Source organism: Macaca nemestrina, chromosome 15 (genome assembly GCF_043159975.1).
Source record: "Macaca nemestrina isolate mMacNem1 chromosome 15, mMacNem.hap1, whole genome shotgun sequence".
In the NCBI taxonomy this organism is placed as follows: Eukaryota; Metazoa; Chordata; class Mammalia; order Primates; family Cercopithecidae; genus Macaca; species Macaca nemestrina.
In genome coordinates this window covers 31,848,690-31,871,731 of record NC_092139.1, presented here as the reverse complement: position 1 = coordinate 31,871,731, position 23,042 = coordinate 31,848,690, and the positions used below count along the sequence as shown (strand labels likewise).

At 53.7% G+C, this 23,042-nt stretch overlaps 1 protein-coding gene across 1 annotated transcript; it reads left to right on the top strand.

The window, feature by feature from the left end:
- The first annotated feature begins 416 nt into the window (after positions 1–416).
- On the top strand, positions 417–15,732 carry LOC105496198 (BPI fold containing family B member 2). The gene is made up of 15 exons (XM_011766383.2): positions 417–525; positions 2,865–2,958; positions 4,654–4,758; positions 5,627–5,773; positions 7,264–7,324; positions 8,848–8,908; positions 10,334–10,425; positions 10,713–10,898; positions 11,139–11,192; positions 11,634–11,804; positions 12,381–12,448; positions 12,595–12,640; positions 13,337–13,400; positions 13,745–13,821; positions 15,383–15,732. The coding sequence occupies exons 1-15, from the start codon at positions 417–419 to the stop codon at positions 15,422–15,424; spliced, it is 1,377 nt and encodes a 458-aa protein (XP_011764685.2). The 3' UTR covers positions 15,425–15,732.
- The last annotated feature ends 7,310 nt before the right edge of the window (positions 15,733–23,042 follow it).

The following is a 23,042-nucleotide window of genomic DNA, read 5'->3' as shown; positions in this document are numbered from 1 at the left end:
CCAGCATCAGGTGACACAGTCCTGGGTCTCTTCTTAGGACAGGAAACTACCCTCAGTCTCCCCATTTGGGAGGCTCACCATCCTTCTCTGCCATGGCTTGGGTCCTGCACCTGGTCCCAGTCCACTGTGTGGCCCTAGGCAAGACCATTTCTTCTCTGGGCATTGGGGGTCATTTCCAGAAAGGACTCTCCCATGATTCCTGAAGAAGCAAGCAAGGCAGGGTGATGGTTACCAACGCAGAGATGCAAAAACGATGTCTGTGGGCCTGGGGTAGGGCTGGGATCACCAGTCAGGGCTTGTTCCCTCCAGGCTGGAGCGGGCTTCGGGCGGCTCAGGGGTGGGCTGTTCTGGCTGAGCTCCCTGATGCTCGTTTCTACCCCAGCCCACAGATCCTGTGGCCAGCGGCCAGGGCAGCCATGGCTTGGGCATGTAGGCTGGGCCTGCTGCTGGCACTGCTGCTGCCTGTGGTCAGTGCCTCCACGTCAGGCACCGTGGTCCGACTCAACAAGGCAGCATTGAGCTACGGTAAGGGGTGTGCCACCCAGCGAGTGCCTGCGAGCCGGTACATGCGTGCACAATCCTAAGTGTGTGTGCTAATCCATGAACTCAAAAGCCCCATGATCATGACCCAGATTTTTACCGGAAATTGTGTCCCTGGCACCCAGACAGTGCCGGACACACGGCACTGCTCAACAAATGCTTATTACATAAATGCGTGAGGGGGAATACGTCACGTGGCCAGTGTGCAAGTGTGCACACATGATCTGCTCACGTGCTTTAGTGATGTGGGCATAGGTCGGTTTGAGGGGCTGTTTTTACCTGTGTGTGTCTACTTATGAGTTTGAAATTTCATAGAGCTGTGCCCACGTGTGTACTTAAGTGTTGGGGAGGGTGCAAGCCCATGACGCTGCCTGGATGTGTGTGCACAGGTATGGATGTGCACCCTGGGTGTACAGGTTTGCGTATGTGGTGTGTGCACGCACACGTGTGCTTGGGAGAGATCTGTCCAGCACCGTGATGCAGGGAGTGTTCTAAAGTATAGCCCTTCTGAGCTCCGTGTGAGAGAACCATCTGCTCTCTGGGTCCCACTTGTGTGAGGGCTCTGTCTTATGGCTTTGCTGCTAGGTCCTTCCAAGTCTTGCCCCAATCCCCTACGGAGGGCACAATGAGGAAACTTAGGCCCAGGGAGGCACAGACATTGCCAAGGTCCAGGACGCCAGCACAAACATGTTTATTCACCTTCAGCTGCCTCTCGGTGAGAATTTGGTTTCCCACCAAAGCCGGAGATCAGAAGCTGTTTCCCCCAAGGCCAAACACAGATGATTGTGTGAGAAAGTCAGGTCAGACAGTAGATGGGACTTTCAGTGGCCCAGGACACGAAGCAGGGGCTCAGGGAAGTAGCAGGGTTCCCCCACCCCTGGGTACACGCAGCCTTCCGGGACCTTGTATCCGGGCTGATGGGCAGGCAATGAAAAGGGTCAGTGATCCGTGCCAGAGCGTGACATGGAGCCATTCATGGATGCCCGCAGGTAGGGCCATGAGGTCCGCGCCCTCTGCTGCCTTCCTGCCCTCTGCCTGTCCTGTGCAAGCCTCCTGTGTTCCCAGGGAGCCCTCCCCCGCTTGCCTGCCTGTGTTTGTTCTTGGCAGAAATCCGGCTGGAGGCCCAAGCTGGATGCATTGCTCCCCAGGCTGGGCTTAGTGGCTACTTCCAGTGTCCTCCCCACCCCATCCTGCAAGCCCCAGAGTTCAAACCCTGTGTCAAAGGAGCACTGTAGATGGAGTCTGAGGTCTGGGTGTGAGTCCCAGCTCAGCTGCAGATGGTTAGGTGGGAGAGGGGTGCTGGGAAACATGGAAACCGGCGCCTTTATGCTTCTTGTTGGGGGAGACTAAGACCCAGAGAGGTGCAGGGACTTCCCGAGTTCCCACAGTGAGTCTGAGCAGTGGGCAGTCCTCTTGACTCCTCATCTGAAGCTCACTTCCAGCACCATTACCTCTTATTTTAATTCAACTTCCGTTTAATGAGCACCTCTCTGGGGCCCAGCAGCACAGGTGAGTGAGGATGCCCAGAGGCTCGGGAACCAGGTCCCTTGTCCAAAGCCAGCTTCTCCCGGCCAGGTGCCCTCACCTCTCTGTAAACTGGGCATGATAGTAGGAAAAGTAGAGCACTCAGAACAGGGCCTGGCACTACAGGATCATGACATAAGTGATCGCTGCTATTATTACAAAAATAAATAGCAATGGTAGTAGCTAGCATTTGCTGTGCACTGAGTGTTTACAATGATCCTACGTGACAGATAACATTAGAATCATTGCAAATGTATAGATGGGGAAACTGAGGCACAGAGTAGCCACAGAGGCAGTGAGTAGCAGTGAGCACTGGGGTTTGAACCCAGGATCTAAGAGACTCTTGAGTCCTCAGCCTCCAGGTGAGGCTGTCCCCTCCCCTCCTAAGGGATGTCCCCCCTGCTCCCATGGGTGCTTCCGCAGCAGGCCAGGGATGACTGGGAGATGCTCCTTCTGCTTGGGAACTTAGGGAAGGCTCCCAGAGGAGGTGGGATCTGATTGAAACCTTGTAAGAGGGCAAAGGATTTTGTTGCTTTTGAAGGATGGGGTGAATCAGCAGGATTTTGAGAGGCAGAGTGGGTGAAGGAGGCCATGCCCAGGTGGAGAAGGCCTGGTGCGAGTGGCACACCCAAGGTGGGCTCATGGGGAGTCAGCTGCCCTCCGCACATGCTTGGAGCAAGTCTACCCCTTCCAGTCTGAGTACCCTCTGCCCAAGGTGCAGGGTAGATGGCAGGCAGTGTGTTCTTGCTACTTGGTGGTTCTCGAGGGCACCCTGACCTCAGTCTACCCTGGCCCCACAGTGTCTGAAATTGGGAAAGCCCCTCTACAGCGGGCCCTGCAGGTCACTGTCCCGCATTTCCTGGACTGGAGTGGAGGGGTGCTTCAGCCGACCAGGTGAGTGCTCCCCTTGTCCAGAGAAGGTGCTCCTGCCACCAAGTGGAGTGTTCCTGCTTGCCAGGTGGGTGCTTCAGTCCACTGGGTGTGTGCTCCTGCCTGCTGGGCAGGTGCTCCTATCCACGGGGCAAAGTGTTCCAGTCCACCAGATGAGCACTCTTCACTGAAGGTGAGTGCTCCCTCCCACCAGGTGAGTGGTTACAAGACGATTTAAGAGACGGACTCAAGGTAGAGATGCCGGGGCCTGGTGCCTCTGAATTAGTGAATTTCTGCCCTCAGAGGCTAAGACTGGCTCCTGGGTCCCCAGGGCTGGCAGGACCCTCTGTTTCTAGAAACTGGACACTGAATTTAGACACGAATCTGAGCCTCCCTTACCTCCACGCCACCCTGCTTAATGCAGAGACTAAAGACACAGGGAGGTGGAGCATCCCAAACTTAGACACCCCCAGGGCTGGTCAACAGCTGCCTTCCACATAGGAACTCGGGCTCACTACTGTCGGATCTTTGGGTTTCCAAGGGAAAATATACATCTAGAATCCATCAAATTTGGAAAGATAGCAACTAATTAAAAAACATTTAAAGGCCAGGCTTGGTGGCCCACACCTGTAATCCCAGCACTTTGGGAGGCTGAGGCGGGTGGATCACCTGAAGTCAGGAGTTCAAGACCAGCCTGGCTAACATGGTGAAACCCCATCTCAACTAAAAATACAAAAATTAGCTGGGCGTGGTGGCGGGTGCCTGTAATCCCAGCTACTTGGGAGGCTGAGGTGGGAGAATCTCTTGAACCTGGGAGGCAGAGGTTATAGTGAGCTGAGATCGTGCCATTGCACTCCAGCCTGGGCGACAAGAGAGAAACTCCATCTCAAAACAAACAAACACAAACAAACAAACAAAAAACATTTAAGACTTTAAGACCCTGGAACAGTGGGTGGGTGGTTAAAAAAACAAAACAAAACAAAAACACATCTGGCTTGGGGGCCACTAGTTTGAGATCCCTTAGGTAGAGCTGAAATGCTGTTCATGGCACGGTTAATAAAGGTAGAGAACTGGACATAAAGACTCAACGACCAAAGATGCCTAAATCACTTGTGGTCTGGCCACACAATGGACACCACATGGCTGTTTGAAAACAGCACCCATGGTTCTCATTTGTAGACACAGGATCGAACCCAGGATTGTTGCGTGTACAGAAGCAGCTTCTGTACAGGGGACCTGAACTGTACTGTGCAGAAATGACTTTCATTTAGGAAATAAAAGACATCACAGGTTAGCGGGAGAGTGCTTGGAGCTTTGAAGTGGGGGCGTTTCTTTTGCTGTAGGCTACGAGCTGCAGACATTGACTAGGATACCAGAGAGGATTTCTGCCTTCTGTGGTTCCTGAAGTTTTTCTTTTCCAACCTTTCCAATTTTCCAGGCAGGTGTCAGAAACTGTCAAAAACCTGAGCAATCATCTCACCCAAGTTCTACCCAAAGCGGGGGCCCCCTCTGCATGTTCTCCCTACCAGCTGGTGTCCCACCTTGGTTTGCATGCCCCGTGGTGATGGAGAACTCACCACCTCCCCCTCACCTCATGGTTCCAATTGTCAGAAAGCCCTTCTTTATAACATCGTGTGGGTATGACTCAGAGCACCCAGCTCAGAGTTGATCCCATGGTTTAATGGGGGCCATCCCGTCATCTTGATTACTATCCTGCAGGATCCGGATTCTGAATGTCCATGTGCCCCGCCTCCACCTGAAATTCATTGCTGGTTTCGGAGTGCGCCTGCTGGCAGCAGCTAATTTTACTTTCAAGGTGTTTCGGTGAGCGGATCTCCTTGTTAGGGGGTGAGAAGGGTTTCAGGGATGCTTTGAGGGGGCACAGTGAGGGGATGGGGGGTAGCAGCTCCTCCGGGACTCTCATCCAGGCCTCTTGACTCCCTGTCCAGTGCTCTGTCTCCCCTCACCCTTGGAGGGGAGCAAGATAGTGAGAGCATTTCTGAGAACCCTGCTCAACAGCTCTGCAACTGGGCAGAGTCACTTCACTTGTTTAGCCCTCAGCTTCCTCATCTGTAAAACGGGATGAACTTCTGCAGAGTGCCAATGCGTTCATTGCTGTGGTTATAATGACTGTCCTCCCTTTCCCAGGGCAAGGCATGTGAGAGACGCTCAATAAGCATAATGATCAGAGTTATTTTTGTGTGCCTGGTATCTTATATGTTACTGCATTTAATTTTCACATCGTGAGCTGTGCAGTCAAAGGGGTCTATTATCTTGCTCCTCTACCCTGACACTATGATTTTATGCATGCTTCCTATGGGCCAGGCTCTGTGATTATCTCACAGGAAACTCAGCACAGCCCTGCGACATAGGTCCCACCAACCTTATGTCCATTTTGCAGAAGAGGAAACTGAGGCTCAGCATGGTAAATGGCTGGCCCAAGGTCTCACAGTGAGAGGCTCTGGACAGCCAGTGCTCACACCCACTGCTGCAACGTCCATGACCCCAAGTGGAGTCTTGGGGCCGGGGGCTGTGGGCCTGCCCCAGGTAGAGCCATCTCAGTCTGGGAGCGGGGGGCCTCCTGGGCCAAGTGGAGGGCAGGCAGGGGCTGGGGAGTTTGTAAGATCTCTTGTCAGTCACGGTAGGCTCTGCTGGGCGGTGCTGCTTGGACTCAGGACTGTCCTCCCTGCAGCGCCGCAGAGCCCCTGGAGCTGACGCTGCCTGTGGAACTGCTGGCTGACACCCGTGTGACCCAGAGCTCCATCAGGACCCCTGTGGTCAGCATCTCTACCTGCTCTTCATTCTCAGGCCACGCCAACGAGTTTGATGGTAGTAACAGGTGGGTGCCTGGTGAGGGCAGGGCCACAGGAATCCTGGATGCCAAAGCTGTGCTGCTGTTTCCTGAGCTGCCCACTCAGGACTTTAACCAATGGCCACAAGGGCCTGAGAGGCCCCCATTATTGTGTTTGTTTTATGATGGAGTACACTGAGGCTCGGAGAGGGGGAGAGGCATGCCTGAGGTCACACAGCAAGTGAGCAGCCAGAACCCGGGATCTTTCCATCTCCTTGACAATACACTTTCCATTCCCTTTCCACCACTTGACAACACACACTAGCTATTAGCACACTCTTTGGGGAGAGATTTTGGGTGGATCAGACTGGCTGTTAGGACCTCGGAGACCCACCCCTCCTTACAGTGATGGAAGCCAGGCAGGGGCGGGACCCGCCAAGAGCGAGCTCTCTCAGGTGGCGGCTCCCTTCTGCATAAAGGCTGACCGCAGCTCCTGCCTCCAGAGCACCTGTGTGTGCTGAGCACTGTTCCAGGCCCTTTCGGTGGATCATTTCGTTTGATCCTCACAGTATCCTACCAGGTAGGTGTTAAGTATTTCCTGCATTTTACAGGAGAGCAAACGGAGGCCCAGAGCAGTTAAGTGACTTGCCTAAGACCACCAGCTGACAAATGGTGTAGCCAGATTCAAGGCCAGGCAGCCTGACTAATCCCATGGCTTGCAAATCCCCCTAGATGATGTCTGCACCTTCCCAATGTGAGCAGGGCTTGCTGAGGTGTTGAGCATCTTGGAGGCTTAGAAGAATGCAATGTTTGCATCAAGACTGAGCTTTTTCCCCAGAGAGGGGTGTGGCTGCATAAACCCATTCACACTTGTGTCCCATGATCATCATGTGTGACTCGTGACCCCTCGCTGTCCTCCCAGGCAAGGGATGCTTACAGCTTATTGAAGGGGAGATGAAAGCCAGAGCCTTTGGAAACACAGACGCCACCCTCCTACCTCCCCAGGGAGCTGGTTCAGCGAGGTTGGGCTGTGGCTTGGATCGACATTTTTGCAAATCAAGGAACCATTGGTGCCTATGGAGCACTGTTGAGTTGTTTAAAGGGGAAACGGAGGCCCAGAGCCAGGAAGGTATTTTGTTAGGTGTGTCACAGAAAATTGGACCCAAAGCATGAAGCAGACCCAGGATCCCAGCTCTAGCCCCTAACCCAACCTTCACTAGGCTTAGAGTGGCCACGAAGCCAGCTGGCCAAGGTCATGGCCACGTCTAGCTTTTGCAACGCCCTCCCGGTCTCACTTGCCACATTCTTGGCCATTTCCAAACCTTGAGATAAATGACCCTCTCTTTTGAGACTCAATTTCCTTATCTGTGGGGCCAATTATGCCAGCACTGTGTGTGGCAGGTGGCAGGGCGTCGAATGGGACTGATGGACCTCCTGGCTGAGGACAGAGACTTCTCTTCCCAGACACGCGACTGTGCTGAGCGACGGGACCTAATATGTTTGGTGGCCCAGGAACTCTTTCTCTGTTTCCCCCTCAGCACCTCCCACGCACTGCTGGTCCTGCTGCAGAAGCACATTAAAGCTGTCTTGAGTAACAAGGTAAAGGGCTTGCAGATTTCTCAGAAAGGAGGGCATGGCTTCACCAAGAAGGCACAGTGAAGAAAGAGTGGGATTTCAGGCAGCGGGTACTTTGCTTGGGATTAAAAAAAAAGAAGCCCCTTCATGGTCCCCATGAAGGCAGGGAAGAGGCTGGTGCCAGGGTCCAGGGGAGTGACGGGGAGATACAAATGAGGGCAGAGTTTATGGGGTTGGAGGAGAGGGAGGTTCATTCTCTCGGGACAGCTCCAATTTCATGCCAGAGGGTGGATGGAGTGGGGTTCATGGGCCTGTGGTGTGTGAAAAGAAGACAGAACGAGAGTGAAGGAGGGTGTGGGCATGGGGCCAGCTGTAGCCTGGATGGGTCCCTGTCCTTTCCAGATGTGCACTGTCTCTGCTTCTGGTTCCACATCTGTACTGAAAGAGACAAAGCCCCTCCTTCGTGGGGCGACTGCAGGCACAAAATGCATTAACATTTCAGAAGAGTTCGGGACAGTGGTTGACAGAGTGGGTGCTGCTATTATTATTGCTGTCTTAGCTCTTGTCATTGTCTGCATGGAGCTGACTTGGTGAGAGAGGGTAGCCCAGGGGCTAGGGTCCCACTGCCCAGGGGGAGCTCATTTTCTCCCTGCCCTATCCCATCCCAACCCCACTTACTGCTTTAAGGGGCAGTAGTAGAGACGAAGTCAACCTTCTGCGTGCCACCCCACGCCCCCCAGAGGGCGACTGCAGCATGCCCACCTTACCGAGGCTCGAGGGGCGAAGGTGGGGCAGCTCCTCTTGAGAGTCCTATGGGATGCCCAAGTGGACGGCTTGACTTTGCCTGTTGGTCCAGCCTCTTCCTCTCCTTGTAGTCCCCCTGCTGCCCTCATAGCCAGCCTCTTCTGGGCAAGGGGCTTCAGGCAGCACTGCAGGAAAGAAGACCCACCCTCTCCTCTTCCTCTTGACCTCGCCCTGCGCAGCCAGCTCTTGCCTGGTCGAGGCTGTGAGTGCCCCTGGCCTTGCAGTTCCTCCTCTGCCCCCATCTTCTATCACACGGATCCCAGCATAATATACTTATCTGGCTGCCCATGGTGCCCAGGGGAAACCTCTGTAGCTCCCTGGCCTGGCATCTGAAGCTTGGCTGGTCTGGCTTGCTGATCACTGCCTGCCCCTGCCTGGGCACCACCCTCCCACCAGCTGAGCTCCAAGAGTGAGCTCTGAGCCCCGTTGCAGCAGACTCCCTGCCTCAGTTGCTCAAGCCCAGCTGTGACCACCACTGCTGGGCTCCACGGCCCCTGTTCTTTCTTCGTGCCTGGGGACCTATGCTCACACTGCCATCAGCCTTTGGGCTGCTTCTCCTCTGTTTCTTCGGTGCCTGGAAGGGGTCCTAGGAGATGCCCACTGGCCGGTGGAGGAAGGGGTTCCAGGCATGGCGTACAGGTTGGGGAAGCTTTTAGACAGGGACTCTAGACCCCTCCCAGCCTTGTGCCCTCCAGCCTGAGGGCTGCCCTAACCCCAGCCTCCTTCTCTCTGTCTTACCACAGCTGTGCCTGAGCATCTCCAACCTGGTGCAGGGCGTCAATGTCCACCTGGGCACATTAATTGGTAAGATCTGGGAGCCAGGGGAGGGGGGTGGGGCCTCTGGGACCCCCTGGAGCCCCTAGGACCCTCCAAAGGTTCCACTCTGGATCACGATCGACCTCTAGGAGGGTCAGTTGTAGGGTGACTGAATTGTGAGCTCCCAAAACAGTATAATTATTCATGAAATCTGGGAATCTCCAAATTCTGGAACCAAAACCAAGTCTTTGATTCTAGAATCTGCATATCTTAGATCAAAAACGCTGAAAAAAATTACAATTTTGAAATCATGAGTCTTAACATTGGAGAATCCAAGGACCATTGACACTTACAATCTAGAATCATTCTAGAATCTAGAATCCTCATTCCAAAGACCAGCTCTTGCCTCGGCCTCCCAAAGTGCTGGGATCACAGGTGTGAGCCACTGTGCCCGGCCTTGCCCTTTGAAACTTCCCTGCAAGAGTATTCTGAGGCTCAGAGGAGTTGGGCTCTGAGCTGTGCCTCCCTGAAGGCTGCTTGGAGGGTCTGTTAGGGAAGCTGGACTTCTGTGATCTTGCATAACTGGCTCCAGTGGGGTGTGCCCTTGGAGCTCCCATAGGAGACAGCGTGATGAGGTGGGGAGAGCATAGCTTTGGGGTCAGACTGACCAGGTATTACACTCCTGGGCAAGACCGAACCTCACCAGACTGTGTGTGCGTGTGTGCATGCACGTGTATAAAATAACCCTACAGGGCCAGGCGCGGTGGCTCAAGCCTGTAATCCCAGCACTTTGGGAGGCCGAGGCGGGCGGATCACAAGGTCAGGAGATCGAGACCACAGTGAAACCCCGTCTCTACTAAAAATACAAAAAATTAGCCGGGCGCGGTGGCGGGCGCCTGTAGTCCCAGCTACTCAGGAGGCTGAGGCAGGAGAATGGCGGGAACCCGGGAGGCGGAGCTTGCAGTGAGCCGAGATCGCGCCACTGCACTCCAGCCTGGGCAACAGCGTGAGACTCCGTCTCAAAAAAAAAAAAAAAATAAATAACCCTACAGGATTGTAACGAGGATTGAATGAGATACTCTAAGTCCAGTGTCTGGACATTGATAAGTGAGAGCTCTCTTCTTTTTCTGTGGTTGCTTCTCACCTTTGTCAGGGGATATTTGTGCCTGAACTGGGCCCTTCTCCTTCCTTCTAACTTGGAGTCACTAGTCTTCCACCGAGGGGAAAAGCAGAAACCATACCTGTTAGAATTGTGTCTAAACTAAGAGTCAGCAGGCTGTGAGTAGCTTAATCCTGGCCGTGTGCACTTTGCCACTTACATTTGCTTATTCAGAGGCTTGCTCGGCTAATTTTGTGGCCTGGCTCTGGCTAATCAGGATAATCAGACAATAAATAAACTTTTCTGGATAGATGAAACGTTGGTGAGCAGTGCTAAATATGTCATCTTTTCTTCTCCACCCTGGTTTCATGAAGGCCTCAACCCCGTGGGTCCTGAGTCCCAGATCCGCTATTCCATGGTCAGTGTGCCCACTGTCACCAGTGACTACATTTCCCTGGAAGTCAATGTAAGTGCTTCCTGGCCAGCCCAGCGCTGGGGGCTTGCTGCCCCTGGAGTCCTTGGTCTTCCAGAAGATTCCTAAAGGAACGGGGGAGTGGGAAATGAGAGGAGGAGCTGGAACAGTGTCCCAGCCGGGGGCACGCCACACGGGCAAAAGTGTGAGCTAGACATATGGCATCTTGCAGGGGGTGGGGGGGCAGGGAGTGGCATCTAGGAGCCCAGGTGCTGCCATGGAGCCACCTCCCTGCTGAGGCCCTGCTGCTTTTCTCCCATTTCCCCCTCCTACCCCCACAGGCTGTTCTCTTCCTGCTGGGCAAGCCCATCATCCTGCCCACGGATGCCACCCCTTTTGTGTTGCCAAGGCATGTGGGCACTGAGGGCTCCATGGCCACTGTGGGCCTCTCCCAGCACCTGTTTGACTCTGCGCTCCTGCTGCTGCAGAAGTCCGGCGCCCTCAACCTGGACATCACAGGGCAGCTGGTGAGGGCCTGACCTGCAGCCCAGGGCCTGTGGGGCAAGAGCTCCCTGTGGCCCAGCCTAGGGAGACCCCCCCAGAGGCCATATTGTGGGTGGGTGGGACTGCTAGAGTTGGCGCCACAGGGTGGCTGCTGGAAGGATTAAACAGGGGCTATGGGGAGCGATTGCTCGGGGGGGACAGTGGTGATCTATCTTGGGAGCAGCTGCCCTAAAACCTGTTGTGGCCTTGGGGGCTGATTTCAGAGGTCGGATGAAAACCTGCTGAACACCTCTGCACTGGGCCGGCTCATCCCGGAGGTCGGTGATATTTCTGATCATTCCAGGGGTTGAGACAGGGGACGGGGGTGGGGGTTCTCCGGGTCGTGGGATCTCTGCTGGGTCTTATCTGTCCCAAGTGAAGTTCAGCATCTGTCCTTAAACCTACTCCTCCATCTTGGGGAGGCTCCACCTTCTGCCCAGACATCACACTCTGTCTCTCCGGGCCTTCACTTGAGCAGTGTCTGCTGTTTGGAAGGTCTTTCTCCTCCCTTTCCCTTATCCTTCTTCAAGACCAAGCTCAGGGTCACCTCCTCGGGGAGACCCAACCCCCTCGTCTGGTCCAGCAGCCTGTGGGGGACCCACCTCTGTGCCCAGTCACATGCGGCACCATGGTGGCCCAATCAGCATTGGAGGAGTGACTGACCAGAGAGCCTGCCAGCCGCTGCCCCAGCAAGGCCTCCTCTGCCTCTGCCTCCCCAGGTGGCCCGCCAGTTCCCCGAGCCCATGCCCGTGGTGCTCAAGGTGCGGCTGGGTACCACACCTGTGGCCATGCTCCACACCAACAACGCCACCCTACGACTGCAGCCCTTCGTGGAGGTCCTGGCCGCAGCCTCCAACTCGGCTTTCCAGTCCCTCTTCTCCCTGGATGTGGTGAGTGTGGTGGGGCTGGCCGGAAGGCGGGCAACTGTCACGGAGACCTCCCTCCCTGCTGTGCTGTCCCCTCGTCTTTGCTCTACTCACACTAGTGTCTTCGCTGTTCCTTGAACATGTCAGGACACTCCTGCCCCAGGACCTTTGCATGTGCTGAGCCCTTGGCCTAGGACTCTCCCACCCTGGCTCTTGGCATGGCCAGCTCCCCCTCCTCTTCCAGGTCTCAGCTTAAATGTTGCAGCCTTGCTGGCCCACCCTGAGTAAGAAGGTCCCTTCAGCCTTCTCGGCACCTCCTGTCTGTGTTTGTGGCCCCTGCCACTCTCTGAAAGGATGGCTTCTGGTTACTGTGTTTACGGACCCCGTCTCCCACAGCTGGTGGCTCGTTCCCAGGGCAGGGAGCTGGTCTGTCTTGTTCACACTGTGTTGTTCCCAGCGTTCAGCGTGGGGCCTGGCGCATAGCGGGGGCTTCACAGCCACCTGCTGCCTGAATGAGTCGGGGGATGAGTGGGAGGCTGGGTAGCTGGTGCCCCCCTCGTGCCTCTGTGCCCTCTGACCCTGCTCTCCCTATACGCCCAGGTAGTGAACTTGAGCCTCCAGCTCTCTGTGTCCAAGGTGAAGCTTCAGGGGACCACGTCTGTGCTGGGGTAAGCGAGCCCACCTGGACCCAGCAGCCTCAGTGTGTTCTTGTGTGCAATGGGTCCACCACTGCCCTGGGTCACAGTGTCAGCCAGGGAGCCTGGGGGTGGGGAGGTGCCAGACCCTGTCCTGAATTCTCCTGCTTCTCTTTCAGGGATGTCCAGCTCACGGTGGCCTCCTCCAACGTGGGCTTCATTGATGTGAGTGTGGGGCTGCGGCCTCTAGAGACCCCCCTCCTGGGTGGGGCATGCCTTGAGCCTGGGGAAGCCATATCTGTGTGTGTGTGCGGACCCGTGTGCTTGTGTCTGCCACTATAGTCAGGCTTCCCCAGGCTGCTTGGGGACAGTGGCCGGTCAGTCCATCTGCCTGATACTCTGCCTGGCAGTCGATGTTCTGTCACCCAGCCCTCAACCCAAGAGTCCATCGGTCAGTTGGACAATGAATGTTAGCTGTCCTTTCAGCCAGGTGATGTGACTGGGTCATCAGCCACTATACATCCACTTGTCAGCTGGCATGCCATCAACATGCCCCCCTTCTGCCCAGCTGTCAGTCTGTCTGTCTGTCGGTCATCTGTGTCAGGCAGTCTGCTGGCCAGTCCACCTGTGGGTCACACAGTGCGTGAGTGTCCACAGTCAGTGCTGTCCCTCAGCCTCCCATCCGGTGAGCACTGCCACTGGGTGTGATCCTGCGGAGGCAGAGCCAGCCCCGGAAGTGTTGCTGGGCCCCACTTGAACCCAGGACATAGGTGATCTGCCCTCCTCCCTCTGCCTCAGCCTTTGCCACCCATCCGTTGTCTATCTGTCTGTCTCTGTGTGTATTTATGTATGTGCCTTACTGTCCATCTCTCCTGGCACCTCGGCTGGGACGGGCTTATCTCCCTGGCTCCGTGGCCACAGACAGATCAGGTGCGCGCACTGATGGGCACCGTTTTTGAGAAGCCCCTGCTGGACCATCTCAATGGTAAGCCCTGCCCTCCACCCCAGCAGGGCCCCTCTGGCCCCCTCCGTACCCCACATCTGCTCAGTGCTCAATCCCAGCCCCCTTCCCACTTTCCAGGCTCAGAGGGTGAGAGGGGGCCTCTGGAGTCTAGCAGCCCATGTGTGCATGCCCCTTGGCACACATCTGTGTAGCAGCTGTGTGATCTTCACCAAGTTCCTTTTTCTCTCTGAGCCCCAGCTTCCTCTTCTGTAAAATGGGTGTAATAATAATGGCATCCATCTCCCAGGTGCCTGTGAGGACTCAGTGCCGTGGTGCATATGAGGGCTTCAGCATAGGCTGGCTCCTTTCTTCTTTCTCGCCTGCAGCTCTCTTGGCCATGGGAATTGCCCTCCCCGGCGTGGTCAACCTCCAATATGTCGCCCCTGAGATCTTTGTCTATGAGGTGAGAGCCTTTGGGTGTGACCAGAGGGGCCTTCTTCACTCAGAGGGACTGAGTGAGGTGGGGGTCACCTCTCTCCCTCCCTACCTGCTGCCGCAAAGACTGTGCCATGAATCCTTAACTGCAATGAAATGAAAAATCCAGGATGCCAAGAGACCCTGGGTCGAAGGTTTCATTCTTCCTTTAGTCCTCATAAAATATCATACCAGGCCACACTCGGGGAACTGGGGCTTTCACTTATCCCATGATCCTGTGCCCTGGGATGGGCACAACCCCTTTGGTATCTGGGGCAGACGACAGTGAGACCCCATCTGCTTTGTAGACAAACTGTGCAGCCTGGGTGGGAGTAGAGAACTTCCTGAACTTTCTAAAATTGCTTTCCCTGGATCTGAAATCATGGGCCCAGGGTGAGATTCAGTCATAACACTGCCCAGGGTGAGATCTTACCTGGGATATAAAGGAAATTCACTCAACAAGACATGTGTAAGACAGAAAGCTGAACCCAGGTCTCTCAAGCCCAATGTCTCAGGTGCTGTTCATACCCCATGAGTGTGACCTGCTGATGTAATTCCAGGGAGGATGCCCTTGTTCCTTAAGAACTACTGTCTCAAGGCACTTGGGTGATCCGCCCCCACGAGAAGGAACAATTGACACACAGAGGAGCAGGGCTATGTGGGAATTTCCCTAGGACTTCCCAGAACAGGCACGGTTAGTGGCTGACCCACCTTGGCCCTTCACCCAGCCACTGGGTCAGAGGTGACAAGTCCCTAGTCCAGTACTGTCCGATGGAACTTTCTGCAAGGATGGAAGTTTGTACTGTCCAAAGCAGCAGCCATGATCAGTCACAGGTGCATGTGGCTACTGAGCACTGAAGTGTGGCTAGTGCAACTGTGGACCTGACTTTTTTATTTTATTTCATTTTAATGAATTTCAGTTTAATTAGCCATAGGACTAATTAGCCATAGCCGCCAATTGTGGTTGCCTTATTGGACCACATAGCCCTACACTATGAGCTACATTGTGGCAGGAACTGGGTCTGGCTTTTTCTCTGCTGGTTCCCAGCACCTGCCACAGAACTTGGCTTGTAGTAAAGGCTTGATGAAGATTTACTGAATGAATGAATGAATGAATGAATGAATGAATGAATGAATGAATGATCGGCAGCCCTCCAGAATGCTCCTGCAGTGGAGTGTAGCATAGGGGAGCTATGGGGGGGGCGTGCCTGACTCTGCTGGAGAGACTTGGACTTGGAGAAGATGCTCCATGGTTCTGCGCTCCCATTCATAAAGCATCAATGATATCCACCATCGGAGCAGCAACCAGTGCCTTCCTGGGGGGTCTCACTGCCTCCTCACAGTGCCCTTGTGAGGTGGAGCCTGTTACTACCCCCAAAGTGACAGACTGGGAAACTGAAGCCCAGAGAGGCAAAGGACTCTCCTCACAAACCAAAACAAGAATGGCAGAGCAGAACTCAGAGCCAGGCTACGGGGGCGGCTGGGGTCCTGCCTGTGCCTGTGCCTCCTCTGACCCTCTGACCTGGTCCATCGTTTCCTTTGCCCTTCAGGGCTACGTGGTGATATCCAGTGAACTCTTCTACCAGAGCTGAGGCAGGACCACTGGGAGGCCTGAAAGTGGGCCAGCTCACTGCTCAGGCGAACTTCTTATCTCAAGTTACTGGGGAAACTGAGACAAAACCATACTTAGTAATCACCAACAAGCTGGACTGCCCAGCTGGGCTGTTTTATCTTCCCTGAGTGCCTGGGTCTCCCTCCCTCACTTCTGCCCTATCCCTTCCTCCTCCTTTCCTCCACCCTCTTCCCTCACCTCCCCACTCCTTCCTCTGTCCAACCCCCAGGGGGAGCAGACTGCTCCTACAGGCTGTATAGACCTGCCCTCTTGCATTAAACAACTTCTCTTGAGCTGCAACTTTCAGCCAAACACAGCAAACTCTTTGTGTACCTAAGGCCAGTTCCCTACATGCAGTCTCCAGGTTCTGTCTGTCCCTGGAGCCACCAACGCTGCCTGGGAGAAGAAGAAGACATAACCACATCTCTGTCGATTACATCTCTGTTGATGACATCCCTGTTGACTGTATCACCTCTTTGCCTGGGGGAGCTCCTATTTTGAAAAAGGACCCTGGAGAGCCACACGGATGAGTCTGAAGTTAGAGCACCATGGTGGCACTTTGGGCACAGTGCCCCTTGCCTGGCGGCTTGCCCCATCTTGTAACTAGAACCTCATAGGAGCCCCATGAATCAGGCAGGCAGAGACTGGAGTTCCATTTTATGGATGTGGGGACTAAGGTCCACTGAGGAGGGGAATGCATGGTGTCTGAGAGCTGGATGGTGACACAACTTTCCTTCAATCCAGACATGAGCTGTCTGTGTCCCTCTCCCATTCTCTGGCTCCCAGAGCTGGACCTTGTCCCTGAGCCACAAACTTCAGGTAATGGGGAGTTCATTGCTCTCCTAGGCAGCTTCCCCGTCTTTGGTTTACTCCAGTTACGAGCAAGATTTTTGCCCTAAGGAGGCAACATCTGCTTCCCAGGCCTCTGCCCTTCTGGTCACACTGAACATGTCTAACCCCTTTTCCCTCTGAATGCCCTTCACACCCAGTGAATCACACAGGACAAGATGACCTAAGAAACGCCAAGGGATGTAAATGCCAGCAAGTCAAAGTCATGTGATTTTCTAACCCTGATAAGTTAATCTCTTAGCCGGAGATAGGATTCCTTCCTGCCTAGATATATGGGATTTATGTTCTGTTTATGTTTCCTTTGGGGAGTAAAAGGTGCCTCAATTTTTACCACCAGTAGGCAAAGCCTTTGGTACAGTGTGACCCTAGCCACTCTTCCTGTGAGGGTTCAGGTTTCAGGTTGATTCCTAAAGTTTCCAGTGTGAGAGATTGAAGGGACTGGACCAAGCCAGGAGGCTTGGTGGTGGAGAACAGGTTGGGGGTGGTACTGAGAGAGTGGCAAGGGGCAGGCTGGAAAATCCACCCCCATGAGTTTGCTCAGGACAATGTGACTTGTATTTCATTTGGTTATTTGGTTAATTAAGTCATTCATCCTACTTTTATTGAGGGTTAAAATAGGCTCAGTTCTAGAAGTAAGGAAGGGAGATCCAGGCACTCAGAGTGCTCTGGAGTATGAAAGAGACAAAAATCTTAAGATAGAGCCATAGTCTATAAAGTTAATAACCTAGGGAAAGATTAGGAGCTCAATATGTCAGTCCAGTGATCGATCTATCTATCTATCTATCTATCTATCTATCTATCTATCTATCTATCTATCTATCCTTCCACCCACACACTCATCAATCCATATAACCATCCATCCATTTGTTCATCCATCCATTCATCCATCCATCCACCCATCAATCTATATAACCATCCCTCCATTTGTCTATCATCAATCCATCCATCTATGCATCCACCTACTCACTATCCATCAATCCATTTAACCATCCAGACATTTGTTCATCCATCCATCCACCCACCCATCAATCTATATAACCATCCATCCATTTGTCCATCATCCAACCATCCATCCATTCACTCACTACCCATCAGACCATATAACCATTCATCCATTTGTTCATCACCCATCTATCTGTCCATCCATCCATCCATCCATCCATCCATCCATCCATCCACCCTTTTATTCAGTCATTTTTTCCAACCAGCCAGGCTTTGTTTGTACTCATGATATACCTATTTCAATAATACATATTCTTTTAGGAGAAGGGGGGATGAAAATGCCTGAGTCAAGCTCCCTGCCCTGAAGGAAGCTGGTGGTCTGTCCAAAGAGAGTTGCCCTAATCCTAAGGGACACCCTTTGGTCATTCAGTTAGGTGCCTGATGGGCTCTGGCTGCTGAGAGGGACAAATGGGTGTAGCAGTCTGAGTCCAGTTAGAGGACAGAAATCACACAGGAGCTCAAACAGGGGAAGTTTAACATGAAGAGTTATTAACTATGATAAAAGAGTCACTGCAAGACATAAGGAAACTCTATATGGTCCTCTAGGGCTGAGGGAGAGTACCCAAGGAAAGACAAACTCGGAAGGGCTTCAGGCTTCATTGGAGAAGACATTGCTCAGCCTGCTGGATAGCACAGATGTTGGCTGGTGTGGCCAGGCTGGAGATGACCTGAGCTGGCCTAGAGTTTCTGGGCAAACAACAGGCAACTAAGACCTTGGGAACCAGTGTGCAAGCAGCATGGGGGGACGAAAGAGGGGAGCACTGGGGTGTGACTTGCACATGGAACAGCTCAGGGTGTGGCTCTCTGGGCTACAGGTGACTGGATAGAGGTAACATGGGGCTACTTACAGAGGAGTCTGGGCACTGGCATGGGCAGGAGGCCTTCAGAGGGGCTGGGCCAGATGGGTGGGGGTATGGGGAGTAGCTCTGATTTCCGTTTGGAAGGGCTGGCCCCAGGCTGAAGCTGCAAGTTTGCAGAGGGATTGAGTTCTGGACCCATGGCTGGGACAGGCTTCACCTGCACACACTCACATAGCCAACCACAACCCACACTGGAAATTGCAGGAAGCCTCTTCCTCGTGCACTGCCCTCTCCTAAGAAAGGTTGACATCATGCTCACTGTAAAGGAGAAATGCTTAAATGAGTCCCATTGCTTATCATGGAACATACACTGAAAGGTGCTTTCGGAGCTGAGGGGCGGTAATAGATTGCTAACTGACACAATGGGGCAGAGGAGAAAAGGTCTGTGTTTTCCCAGCTCAGGTTCCTTTGCAAATCTCTCACTTGTCCACTTGCATGGCCCACTCTTTGCCCTGAATGTCTACCCTGCATATTTCCTTGCTAGGCTCTTTGCCCAACATGGGATGTCTTTACTGGAGCCTGCTACCCCCACGCAGCAGCTCAGATACAGTCTCCCCTGGCCACAGTGTGGGGTGACCTGCCTGCCTTGTTTCAGTCTCCAAACCCCTCCTCCCCAATCACTCTGATGCCCTTTGATTGCACACCATGGTTATTGGTGTCCATGGCTTCCTTCTCCACCGCACCTCCCTGACCCCTCCCAGAGCCCAGCACACAAGTGCGTAATAAATGTGTGGCGAGTGATTTGTTTGCACACATAGATGGTGGAGCTCTGGCCCAGGCTTGCCTCAACCCTAAGCCCTGGGCAGGCCATGTGGACAGCCCTATCCTCATAGGCAGGTGAGGGCTGCTAGACTTGGAGTCCCCTGTGTTGGGTCCCCAGAGGGTCAGTGGGGAAGGGAAAAGATGACACTGAGCTTCAGGACCGGCCCGGTCTCCAATGTCTGAGAGTTAGAGGGAGGAAAGGAGGCTAGGGAAGGCTCCCTGGAGGAAGGATTCTCAGCTGCTCCTGGAAGCATGACTGAATTTAGAGCTGGAGGCAGGGAGGGTGTTATAAGGAACTAGGCAGGGCGATTCTGGGGCCCGGGAGAAGAGAGGAGCCCTGTTGGGTATGCCTTGGAAGGTGTTGGCCTGGGCTCTGGAGCCCTTGGATCCACATTCAGCCCCCAGCTGTGCCATTCACTTGCTGTATGACCTTGAGCAAATGACTTGATCTCTCTGAGCCTTAGTTTCTCTAACTATAAAATGGAGAAAATTGCTGAAGCGCCCGCCTCATAGGGTAGTTCTGAGGATTAAGTAGGTGAGTGTAAATAAACACTTAGCATGATGCCTGATACAGGGGGGATGCACAGTACATGGGTCCTACTGTTATTGGCAGCAGCATAGAGTTCTACTCCCTCATCCATCATAAAGAGGATTAAATAAAAGTGGCCCAGAGAGGTTGAGGGAGCTGCCCAAGGCCACACAGCTTGCGAGGGCAGTGGCTGGGACTGGGCCAGGTCCCTGAACCCATTCAAGGGGTTTCTCCTGTTTCTCCCGCCCCATGTCCTTTCTGCTCTCCACCCCAAATACGCCCCTTAATACCCAGATGGCTCTGGTGGGAGGCAGGGAGAGCCAGGAAACTGCAGTCAAGACACACCGGGGTGGATTTGTGGGCAGTAAGAGGATGTAAGTCCTGTCTGTCTGTCTGTCGGGGGCGGGTCAGCAGGGATAAGACGATGCTATCTGTGGACCTGGCTCCTGCAGCTCAGGGCTTGGATCAGGGTAGAGATAGAGACCGTCTGGCCACCCTGGGTCCTGCTCTCACCCTTCCCGGCCTGGCTTCAGCCGCGGCTTGTGACCTCAGGCAGGCCCTCACTCCCCTCGCCTCAGTGGCCCCACGTGCACACGAGCACAGTGGCTTCCTCCATCTTCCTGGACCTGTGGAGTCCGTGTGGGGTGGGAAAGAGAAAACCCCAGGCCCCCAGCAGCCTCCTGGGGACTGTTCCTCAAGCACAAAAGCCCTCAAGGGGCCTCCGAGCCAAGCCTCCCCAAGAAGCTCATGATGGGCAGAACAGAGGCTGAAAACCCCCAGGCCACCTGGTCCCAGCTCTGTGGCTGGCTCCCCCGTGCCTCTGAAGTCACCCCCGCATTCATTTCTCCCAGGTTTGGACCTTGAGAGAAAGCACCCCCCGACCTTGTACTGCATGATAGCATCTTCAGGGGTTCCCTTTGAAGACACCTCACTTGGCCATTAGCTCCTTGTGCCCGCTGTGAATGAACCTTGGGGGACACAAACCCCAGTGGGCTCAGCCAGCATCTCCTAAGCCTTGTGCACTTGCTGGCCCCTGTCTGAAACACCTTTGCTCCCGTCTTGCAGAGCTGTCTTTGCTCACCCCCCGGCATCAGCTCCAACAACCCTTGCTCACGGGTCTCCGGGTTCTGATGATCACCTTGTTCTTCCATCTCTGTCCCATCTCTCTGGTTTAGTGGCTTTCATCACCCTTGCCTCCCTCGGGAACAATAGGCTTTGCGGTTGTTGACTTGCACAGTGCCTATCTCCCCCTTTGGCCACCAGAAACTCTGTCAGGGCAGGAAGCCCAATTGCCTGCTCACTGAGATAAACCCAGTGCCCTGCACAGGCGTGGCATGCAGTAGGTGCTCAATAAATGTTTCTTGAAGAAACAAATGCATGCCCTCTGTGTGCCCAGACTTGTGGGAGGTGCTGGGTCTAGGAGAGGGTACAGTGTGAACACTGATGGCCACTTGCGCAGCCACATCCTGCCCCTGGTACCCGCTCTCATGCGGCCACCGGGATTCCCAGCCACTCTTGTCTTCCATGCTATTTACATTGGAACAGACTGAAACGTCACGTGAGCAGTGGGGCTCCTGTTCTTCAAGCCTCTAGATAATTATCTGGGCCTTATTAAGCCCTTAATTATTCCAAGCCACCAATCAGGCTCCCGAATATAAGGGCTTCCTCAGCTCAGGGTCAGGAGGAAGGGGTCAGTCATCTGCAGAACTTCCCTGAGCTCAGCAAGGTAAGGACAGTCCCCTACCTGTGGAACTCTCCCCAGAGAGTGTCTTATCCAGCTTCATCATTTTACAGATGAGAAAACTGAGGCCCAGAGAGGGGAAGAGACTTGCCTGAGGTCACACAGCAAATGGATGGCAGTGTCAGGGCTTGGATCTATGTCCTCACCTCCAACCAGTGCTCCCCACCTCACAGGTGACCACTGGGCATTGCAATTTTCCGATGCTGTAGGAGTTCGGAAAGATCAAGGAGACAGCAGATCAAATGGGTCTCCCTTGGGCTCCATCTGAGGTTGAAGGGAGACTAGGGAGGGGAACCCCAGGCTCTGCTTTGTAGGAGCTCAGAGCCGAGCTGGGCACCCAGGAGTGGGAGGGCATCTAGGAGTATGTGCCAGGCAGAGAAAGGGAGGAAGGGTCTTCTGGTGGGAGAAACCATGAGCAAAGGATGAGGGTGGTTGGGGGTAGCAGGAAACACTCATCACAGTCAGGGTGGATTATTTGCACGGTCAGGTTTAATTTGTGATTTTTGAGGACAGGGGCAGTAAGGGGTTGAGGGAAGCTTCGTGGTAGATAAGGCAAGGGCTGAAATTAGGACTTGAGGGTTGAGCCGGTGATAGATGGATGGAGGGAAGGCATTCTAAAAGGGAGGGACAGCTTAGGACATGCACATTCAGAAACAAAACCCTAGCATTAGCCATTTGTCCCAGAGACACCTGCATGACCACATTACCTGAAGCCACTTATTCTGAGAGGGCAAAAAAAAAAAAAAAAAAAACAAGCCTGCACCGAGTGACCATAACGCCTGGCATCAGTTCTGGCCTGGGGATGGGAGACTGGTGAGGCTCAGTCACCCCATCTGTGAGATGAGACTGGGGCTGGAGGAGACCTTCACCAAGCCCCTCCCAGCTCTGTTGCCTGGCTCAGAATTTCACAGCCCCTTTGGGGATGATTTTCAAAAAGATTTGACATGGGGTGTGCAGGGACATCAGCATATGTCATGGCACACACCTGTGCATTCACGGGGGTTGAGAAGCGCTACTGTGGATCATTTTAAACCCAGATATATCTTCCATGTAGTGAATATTGACTATTGGCTTGAACGCTTCTTGATACTTAAGTTCCTTTTCATCCCTCAGGTCTCAGCCTAAATGTCTCCTCCGTAGAGGGTCTGTTCCTGACCCCTTTATCCCACATCCCACGCTATTGCTTCTCATTCGCCGCCGGACTTTAGGATTTAGGAGGAGCAGGGCTGTCTCTGCCACAGAGACAAAAAAGACAAGCCCAGTCTGCTTGGCACATAGAAGACACTCAATATATGTGAGCCAAATGAATGAATGAGTGAATGAATGAATGAGTGAATGAGTGAATGAATGAATGAGTGAATGAGTGAATGAATGAATGAGTGAATGAGTGAATGAATGAGTGAATGAGTGAATGAATGAATGAGTGAATGAGTGAGTGAATGAATGAATGAGTGAATGAGTGAATGAATGCAGGCATCGGCTCAGACTGGGAAGGCAGGCCCATGGTAAGGGCCCATCTCAGTTTGTGCATTAGGGGAGCCCTCAGTGACTTAGCCTGCTGAGAGCAAGAGAGTCTGGCCGGAACCTCCCCTCTCTGGGTGGAAACAGGCCCTGCTCCCAGGGGCCCTGCCTTCATTCTTTTCAGCCAAAGCTCAAAACTGAAATATACGCTTGGTCCCTGGTTGGGAGAGTTTCAGGTCTTGGTAAGTAAGAGGGAGAGATTTCTACGGGCCCAAGGTTCGGATAGGACTTTCCTGGGAACCTGAAAAGGTCTGGGGTGGGAGGTCCTTACTCAGTTCACTGTTCACTGGCCATGATACCTAATGTCTGTGCCTCGGTTTCTCTATCGGGGAGG